Source organism: Cajanus cajan, chromosome 3, assembly GCF_000230855.2.
Source record: "Cajanus cajan strain Asha chromosome 3, NIPB_CcT2T_4, whole genome shotgun sequence".
NCBI classification, from domain to species: domain Eukaryota; kingdom Viridiplantae; phylum Streptophyta; class Magnoliopsida; order Fabales; family Fabaceae; genus Cajanus; species Cajanus cajan.
The window spans coordinates 75,118,695-75,128,151 of NC_138519.1; the positions used below are offsets into that span (position 1 = coordinate 75,118,695).

At 36.4% G+C, this 9,457-nt stretch overlaps 1 protein-coding gene across 1 annotated transcript; it reads left to right on the top strand.

Moving 5' to 3' along the window:
* The first annotated feature begins 529 nt into the window (after window positions 1–529).
* On the top strand, window positions 530–9,253 carry LOC109791486 (cysteine-rich receptor-like protein kinase 2). The gene is made up of 8 exons (XM_029270599.2): window positions 530–1,281; window positions 6,245–6,633; window positions 7,144–7,272; window positions 7,424–7,551; window positions 7,725–7,938; window positions 8,045–8,276; window positions 8,398–8,548; window positions 8,647–9,253. The coding sequence occupies exons 1-8, from the start codon at window positions 893–895 to the stop codon at window positions 8,959–8,961; spliced, it is 1,947 nt and encodes a 648-aa protein (XP_029126432.1). The 5' UTR covers window positions 530–892; the 3' UTR covers window positions 8,962–9,253.
* The last annotated feature ends 204 nt before the right edge of the window (window positions 9,254–9,457 follow it).

Consider the following 9,457-nt stretch of genomic DNA (forward strand, 5'->3'; position numbering starts at 1 on the left):
CTACTTTATTTTATTAAATAAAATTTTAAAAAGTCTTGATTTAGCATTTTCCTAAACGGGTTAAGGTTAAAACACACGAGGCGTAAGTGTTGCTGTTTGATGAATGATCGCTTGCCATATTCTCTTTATCCTTTGTTAATTAGGAATTGAACTAATAATGTCCTTCAGCTGTTATCACAATAGTTGCATCATGGGGTTTCATTGTTAATTTAATGTAAAATAAGTCATTAAGTTTTAGAATTATTAATTTTTAAGAAACTCATTTTTAAAACGTTTTTCTTTTTAATGATGTAGAAACAATCTAATTGATTAAAATGTATATTTTTATTTTATTACTTGAAAGAAAGTGATCATATAATTTGGCGTAAAATATTTTATTTTTTTATTATAAGTAAAAAGAACTTTATTGATAATCCCAAGATCATGCCAAGGTTAAGCACAAGTTGTGCAAGAGATTAGTGTATGATAAAAGTAGTAATTATAGCCAACAGCCACATAAGGCGCATAAGATACTTTATTAACCAATTTCTAATCTTAGATATATCCAATCATGCATGGAGTTGAAATGCATTAAATATCATTTTGCTGTCTGTCAGTGCTGTGCATGCATCTTAATTATTCAAATACAAAGGTTGCTTAGCAGCTTATTATCCGCGTTGACTACGCCTCATAGTTGCACGATGAAGCACTTCGATGTCATCATAATTAAATCCTTTTCTCAAAATTGAAAAAGTTTAAAACCACACATTTTTTTTGGCAGTACTCAGTAAAATATTAAACTCTCTCTTATAGTACATTAATATATAAGCTAACATGCATGTTAACAACAACTTGCTATAGAGTTTTTTCTTTAAGTAGGGTTAAACCGATCTAGTTTGAGAATCACAAGAACATGCAGGTGCAACATAACCTTGTAGCCTTGGCCTTGGTGGTGTTGTGGTCATGGTGTTGGTGGAGCTTTGAGGGTGTAGTAGGAGACCCTCAAATCTTTCTACTGAAATGGGATTGCAGCGGTTTCACGGTACCCAACTTGTCGAACTTCAACCAAAACCTAAACGCGAGTTTGGCAGATCTGAGAGCACATGTGAGGAACCAAAGCAAGTACTTTGCCACGGCTCAAGCAACCAGCGGGACAGATCCTGTCTATGCTATGTTTCAATGCAGGAACTACCTCTCCATCACTGACTGCGCCACCTGCTTGGCCGCCGCCACCGCCCAAATCCGCAACTGCTCCGCCGGATCCAACGGTGCCCGTGTCATCTACGATGGCTGCTTCCTCAGGTACATCTCCATCTATTATTTCTTCTATCATCTATTCGTTATGCCTAATAATTCTAAAATGATTTTTGGCTGCTGTGCACCTTTTTATTAGATTTAGAGGTAAGAAAGATAGAATGTGGATTAAAGAACATCTTGAGCGTGCGTGAAGTTTACTGTGTTGGATATCTTCATGTGGTATTTTGTTAACGGGTCCTGATTACACTACTCACAAATGTTAAAAGTTTTTCAAATTTCATGTTTATGATGTTGATGTGTGTTAAAAGCTCTCATGTCCACATGTGATAACATCAAAATAGTATATATAACTAAGTGTAGGACAATGTTTATTGAGATTTTATAAGTTTGAGTTTAACTTAAACACATTCTAAATGGTATTATTGTTGGAAAATCTTAAATTTCTAGAGATTCCGAGATATCCGAGATATCCGATTTAAGTTATCTGGAATTATTTGATTTATCTTTTGAGTTATTTTGTTTCAGATTAGATAAGATAGTTTTTTGATAAGTTTTGATTTGATAAGATATTTTATTATCTTCTTGTTAGTTTAGTACGTTGTAAAATGACTATTTAAAGGTCATCTCTTATTCAATAAAAAACACAGTGAGTTGCTACGTTCACCCACAACATTAGTATTACCTCGTCTCTCTTAATTTTTCTACAAATTGGTATCAGAGCTTTATGCTCTGAGTGCCGAGTGTGAGAGGAAAATAGTGTGCGCCTGTGAAGGGGAGGAAAGAAGAAAGAGAGAGTAATAGCGAAGGTTGTTAATGGAATGACCGTACCACAACTGTCAAAGAAAACCAATTATGATAATTGGTGTTTACAGATGAAGACCCTGTTGGGTTCCCAAAGTCTATGGGATATAGTGGAGAAGGGGTTTCAAGAACCCGAGGAGGACGAAGACCAATCTGTGGCTCAGATTGCCGCATTGGAAAAGACACGAGTGAAGGACAAATCGGCTTTGTATTTTTTGTACAATGTTGTGGATGAGTCAGGCTTCGAGAAGATTGCAAACGCTGCATCTTCAAAGGAAGCATGGAAGATCTTGGAGGTTGCGCACAGAGGTAACCACCGTGTCAGACAGATCCGACTTCAAACTCTCCGAGGAGAGTTTGAGTGTTTGAAGATGGAGGATAAGGAACAAGTATCCGAGTACATAACTCGGGTGGAGAAGTTGGCTAACCAACTCGGAAGGAATGGGGAGCCAATGCCAGCAAGTAGAATTGTGGAGAAAATCTTGAGATCATTAACAGATGATTTCGAGAGTATTGCATGCGTAATTGAGGAGTCAAAGGACTTGTCAGTTCTCTCAGTGAAAGAGCTCGCTGGGTCACTAGAAGCCCACGAACAAAGGAGGAGGAAGATGAAGGGTACTCTTGATCAAGCATTACAGGCGCAACTTGATTTGAATGAAACTCGGAACACCCAGGGCCGAAGATCAGGTGATCAAGGACGAGGCAAAGGACGAGGTGATCAAGGACGAGGTAGAGGACGAGGTGATCATGGAGGTGGACAAGGACGAGGTGATCGTAGCCAAGGAAGTCAGCCGAGGTCCGAGGTGGAATGTTATAAGTGTGGAAAACTCGGCCACTACGCAAAAGAATGCAGATCGACAAATTGCTACAACTGTGGCAAATACGGTCACATAGCAAAGTATTGCCGAGCTAAAAGCCGAAGTGAAGAGAAAGAGAAGAATCTTCTCACAGAAGAAGAGGACGAGGAAGCAGGAATTTTGATGATGACGCAGAGCTCGGAGACCAAGCTACGTCCGAGTTGTGCCTCCGAGGATGAGCTAAACTTGAGTTGCGTGGAGAGATCAGTAGTTGAGCTTCCAAGCTCAGATGAGAAGTCAGAAGCCGAGCTTGATTCGAGTTGCTTAAACAACTCGGTCTGGTATTTGGACACTGGGGCGAGCAATCATATGTGTGGAGAAGAGAGTTTCTTCAACGAACTCATCAAGGTGAAGACTGGATTCGTGTCATTTGGAGATGATTCCAAGGTTGCGGTAAAAGGGCATGGAACCATCAAGTTTATACAGAAGGATGGACGAGTTGGAGAAATAAGAAATGTCTACTACATTCCCAAACTTAAGAGCAACATCTTAAGCATGGGGCAGATGATGGAGAAAGGCAACTCGGTTCTGATGAAGGATCGAGTGCTTTATTTGAAGGACAAGCATGATCGTTTAATAGCCCGAGTGGAGATGAAAAAGAATCGGATGTATAAACTGAAGCTGAACATCATTCAAAATAAGTGTTTAAAGCTGGACGTGAAGGATGAAGCAATAATGAGGCATTCTCGTCTTGGGCATTTAAACTTTGGAGGTTTGGTCGAGCTATCAAGGAAGGAGTTGGTGCACGGACTGCGTGGTGATGAGTTTGACAAGAAGTTTTGTGAAGCGTGTGTACTCGGAAAGCATTCAAGAACAAGTTTTCCGAGCTCGTCCGAGTACAAAGCAAAGGAGCAAGACATCTACAACTCCACTGACGAGTTACATGTAGTGTGTCTATTGACAGGAACAGAAGATATAAAGTTTGAAGAGGCGGTACTTGATGAGAGATGGAAGAAAGCAATGGATGAGGAGATCGGATCAATTGAGAAGAGTGAGACGTGGAAGCTGACAGATTTACCCACAGGAGCTCGGCCAATTGGTTTGAAGTGGGTATACAAAAGGAAGACAAATGCAAATGGCGAAGTGGAGCGCTACAAAGCTCGTCTTGTGGCGAGGGGTTATAAACAGCAGAAAGGCATTGATTATGATGAAGTTTTTGCACCCGTGACAAGGATGGAAACGATTCGATTACTACTGTCCTTAGCAGCTCAGCATGGATGGAAGATACAACAAATGAACGTGAAGTCAGCATTCTTGAATGGGGTGTTGGAGGAAGAAGTCTACGTGGAGCAACCTCTAGGGTACATGAGGAGAGGTGAAGAGAAGAAAGTGCTGAAGCTCAAAAAGGCTTTGTACGGTTTGAAGCAAGCTCCTCGAGCATGGAACGGGAGAATAGACACCTACTTCAAGAGAAATGGTTATGAACAATGTCCGTATGAACATGCTCTCTATTTAAAGAAGTGCAAAGGAGATATATTGTTCGTTGCTCTATACATGGATGACTTGATATTCATGGGAAGCAAAGCTGAGCTAGTTGAGGAGTTTAAAGAAGTGATGAAGAGGGAGTTTGAGATGACCGAGTTGGGCATCATGAAGTACTTTCTGGGTTTAGAGGTGGACCAAAGAGCAACAGGTATTTTTGTGTCCCAAAAGAGGTATGCCGAGGAGATTTTGAGCAAGGAAAAGATGCTGAATTGCAATCCAGTTTCTACTCCCATGGAACCTGGAACGAAGTTATTTAAAAATGGAGAGGCTGAAAGAGTTGATGCAAGCAGGTACCGAAGCCTAATCGGAAGTCTAAGGTATCTGACAAGTACAAGACCCGACCTGATGCTAAGTGTGGGAATTGCAAGCCGCTTTATGGAGGATCCGAGGTATTCTCATTGGAAAGCATTAAAGAGGATACTAAGGTATGTGAAGGGGACGATGTCACTTGGACTGTGTTTCACTAAGTCGGACGACTACCGACTTATTGGGTACTCGGACAGTGATTGGTGTGGAGATGTGGATGATCGGAAAAGCACAGCTGGGATTCTTCATGGGAAACTCGGCTTTCACTTGGCTATCAAAGAAACAACCAATCGTAGCTCTATCAACGTGTGAAGCCGAGTATGTAGCAGCATCTTGGAGTGTCCAACATGCAGTTTGGCTTAGAAACTTGCTAAGCAAACTGAAAATTATGAAAGCTGAGAAAGTGTTGATCCGAGTAGACAACAGGTCGGCAATCGAGCTAGCCAAGAATCCAATCAATCACGAAAGAAGCAAGCACATCGACGTCCGATTTCATTTCATCAGGGAAAAGGTGAAAGAAGGAAGCGTGGAGCTCGAACACGTAGGAAGTAAAGAGCAGGTAGCCGATATCTTTACAAAACCATTGCCGACAACAACATTTCAGAAGTTAAGAAAGTTACTCGGAATGAAAGAAGAAGGAGAAATTTAAGATTATGGGGGAGTTTTGTTGGAAAATCTTAAATTTCTAGAGATTCCGAGATATCCGAGATATCCGATTTAAGTTATCTGGAATTATTTGATTTATCTTTTGAGTTATTTTGTTTCAGATTAGATAAGATATTTTTTTGATAAGTTTTGATTTGATAAGATATTTTATTATCTTCTTGTTAGTTCAGTATGTTGTAAAATGGCTATTTAAAGGCCATCTCTTATTTAATAAAAAACACAATGAGTTGCTACGTTCACCCACAACATTAGTATTACCTCGTCTCTCTTAATTTTTCTACAATTATTTTATTCTAACTATATTGTTAGTTCTATCAATCCCTTTATAATAAGTTGTTATTAAATCACTTACATATATCTTATCTTACAAATTTCATATTACATGAAATCAGTCTATCCTAACAAGTTAGTATAAACTTTATGTTAGATATATTCTTTCCTTGGTATCAGAAATGTTTTAGAGATATCATATCTAAAAATATAATCAAATTAATATATATAAATAAAAAATAACTCTCATCTTATAAATTAATTTTATAAGATTGAAATAAATCAATTTAAATATACAATCTAATAAAATGTGTTGTGACTTGTGACAAGTTAAAAAACAGAAGAAGAAAAAATAATGTATGAATATCATTTTAAATATTTTATTTGCATCTATCTTCTCTTTTATTAGTTTTTTTTTTCTTTTTATCATCTGTATCACTTTCACACATTTATTTCTCTCTGTATTAACTCTTTATTTATTTGAGTATTGTTAAATATAGTGTGGCTTTGACCGTGTGAATTAAATTTTTAGATATGTTTTCCTCACAAGAACACATGGGTTGGCAGTTCATGAAATTTAGTCATAATTGACTTTTATGTTTGATATTGTGCTTTCAAATGAGGTACGAGAGCAATGAATTCTTCAACCAGATCATGTCTCGCAGCAGCATACTCTGTGGAAATCAGACTGTGGATGAAAGCAGTGATTTCAGTGCAGTTGGACAACAAGTGCTGATGGATCTACAAATTGCAACACCAAAAATTAGTGGCTTCTATGCAGCTACCAAGACACAGGTGTCTGGTGGTGCAATCTATGCCATTGCACAATGTGCTGAAACTCTCACACAAGACACTTGTAAGGATTGCTTATCAATTGAACAAAGCACCATACAAGGTTGTCTTCCCAATACAAATGGTAGGGCATTCGATCCTGGTTGCTTTATGAGATATTCAGAGACACCCTTCTTTGCCGATAATCAAACCATTGATATCAATCCATTCTTGAAACAAGGTATAGAAAAGCCACGGTTGCATTTAGCTAGAGTCTCTTTATATAAATTTTTTTACGATAAAGTATGTTTTTGACTCATCTAATAAAAATCCATAAATTCAGTTTTAGTCGTTCAAAAAAGTTTTGCTCTATTTTAATATATCTAATTTATAAAAAGTACTATGTTTAGTCCAATAAAATAGTTTAAATAACCCTTTATAACCATTTTTAAGTATTATTTAAACCATTATAAAGACTAAAAGTAGTACCTTTTCAAATTAGAATGATCAAAATAGTTTAAGAAAATAATTGAAGGAATAAAATAAAATTTCAAAGATTTTAGAGCTGAGGGATTAGCGCCTTATTTTGTTCAATAAATCTCATTCATGATTTCATAAATTTTAACCAATACTAGAATGTATATTTAGAAAATTGCTTTAGAAAGTGATTGCTAGGATTCCTTTTACACTATTTCGATCTTGATCGGACATATCATTTGGAATTGAGGGCAAGTAATTTTCTGCCTTGAAGGAGGAGGACATTTAAACAAGAAGTGGATCGTTATTGGTGGTGGTGTTGGAGGTGCACTCCTTGTTGTGATCCTTATTTCATTATTTCCCAGGCATAGAAGATCCCAAAGTCCCAAGAGAGTTCCCAGAAGTAAGACTAATTGAAAAGTTTTTATGTGATGTTTTTCATCCAACTATTACACAATAATTATCATGTCTTTTTTTCTTTAAAAATTCCTTGTTATGAATCCATGACTAAATGTATGTTCAAATAAAACTCAAACTCATATTTTACTTAGCAGGTAACATATTGGGAGCAACTGAATTGAAAAATGCAACCAAGTATAAGTATAGCGACTTGAAAGCTGCAACAAAAAATTTTAGCGAAAAAAATAAACTAGGAGAAGGAGGTTTTGGCGCGGTTTACAAGGTAAAACTGAGTTGTAAGTTATTCATTACATATCAATTGTGTATTCTGTGAGAGATTTTATTTTTCTTTTTTTAATGTAAACGAATTGATCTCCATAATGTAAGAAGGAAATATTAATTATAAGCTACACATATAACGAATTTTTTTTAATTATGATGCTATTGAATGAACAGGGGACCATGAAAAATGGAAAAATTGTTGCGGTCAAAAAATTAATTTCAAGAAAATCTAACAAGATAGATGATGAGTTTGAAAGTGAGGTAACACTTATAAGTAATGTTCATCATAGAAATCTGGTTCGGCTTCTTGGTTGTTGCAGTAAAGGCCAAGAAAGAATCCTTGTTTACGAATACATGGCAAACAACAGCCTTGACAAATTCTTATTTGGTAACTGACATATCAACTTTGAATAAAAGCATTTTAAGTTAGTTTTCGATTCTTTAACTTCTTTTTTATTCTAAAAGCTTTGAGCATATAAACATGAGATCAACAGGTAAAAGAGAATGCTCCCTCAACTGGAAACAACGCTATGATATAATTTTGGGCACAGCAAGGGGATTGACTTATCTGCATGAAGAATTTTATGTTTCTATCATACATAGGGATATTAAGAGTGGAAATATTCTTTTGGATGAAGAACTTCAACCCAAAATTTCCGATTTTGGATTGGTGAGACTCTTACCTGAGGATCAATCTCATCTTAGCACAAGAGTTGCAGGAACATTGTAAGTAAATAAAAATTAGTTTGAAAATTTTAAAGGGTAAAAATGCTTTCATATGCTATGCATAACAGTTTCATAATTTCTTAATATTATATATATGGCATAAATTTTGTGCACATGTCAGGGGATACACAGCACCCGAATATGTACTCCATGGTCAATTATCAGGAAAGGCCGATACATATAGCTATGGAATTGTAGTTCTGGAAATTATTAGTGGTCAAAAGTGTACTGATGTGAATGATTGTGATGATGATGAATACTTACTAAGACGGGTAAGAAATTTCCCATAAAAATATACCAAAAATTGTTTTTTTTTTTTTTCTTATAACGATCTTTCTATATGACCCTTGGTTTTGACTATGATTAATAGGCATGGAAGTTATATGAGAAAGGCATGCAGTTGGAGCTGGTGGACAAAAGCTTAGACCCTAATACCTATGATGCAGAAGAAGTTAAGAAAGTCATAGGCATTGCATTGTTGTGCACACAAGCATCGGCTGCAATGCGGCCAGCTATGTCTGAAGTAGTACTCCTACTTAGTAGCAATGACTTACTTGATCATATGAGACCTTCAATGCCTCTCTTTATTGAGTCAAATTTAAGGCCCCATAGAGATATCCCTATCTCAACTGGTTCCTCTACATCTAATGTTACTACCTCCAATTCTATAGTACCTGCTCGATGATTAATTGTATGATGATGAGTACAATTATGTGTAATAAATCTTACCTATTTTAAAGAGTAATTTGCACTTATGCTCTGTAAGTTTTCTTGATATTTCACATGACCCTTTGCTTTGGTAAGATTTAGAGCAACACCTTGTAGAAATTTAAGATATTATGTATATTTTGAATAACAAAAGGTGTAGGTGTAATGTGTAAAGAGTGTTTTTTTTTCAAATAATTAAAGATGGTCGGTATACAAGGGAGATATATTGGTCAGGGTTTGATGAAACTTTAGGAAATGCAAGTACAATATATTTGGAAAAGAGCACTGAACCACTATTGCATAACATGTTATTTACATTTATTAGAAATGACTATTTTATATATGTTAGTTGTTAAAAGGACGTAAATTATTGAAGGCATCGTAATAAGTCCCAAACTTTTAAAATTAGATCTAAAAGAATCGACGTAAAATCTCTAGATCTGTTTGTAAAGCGCGAAAAGGTAGAGTGGTGG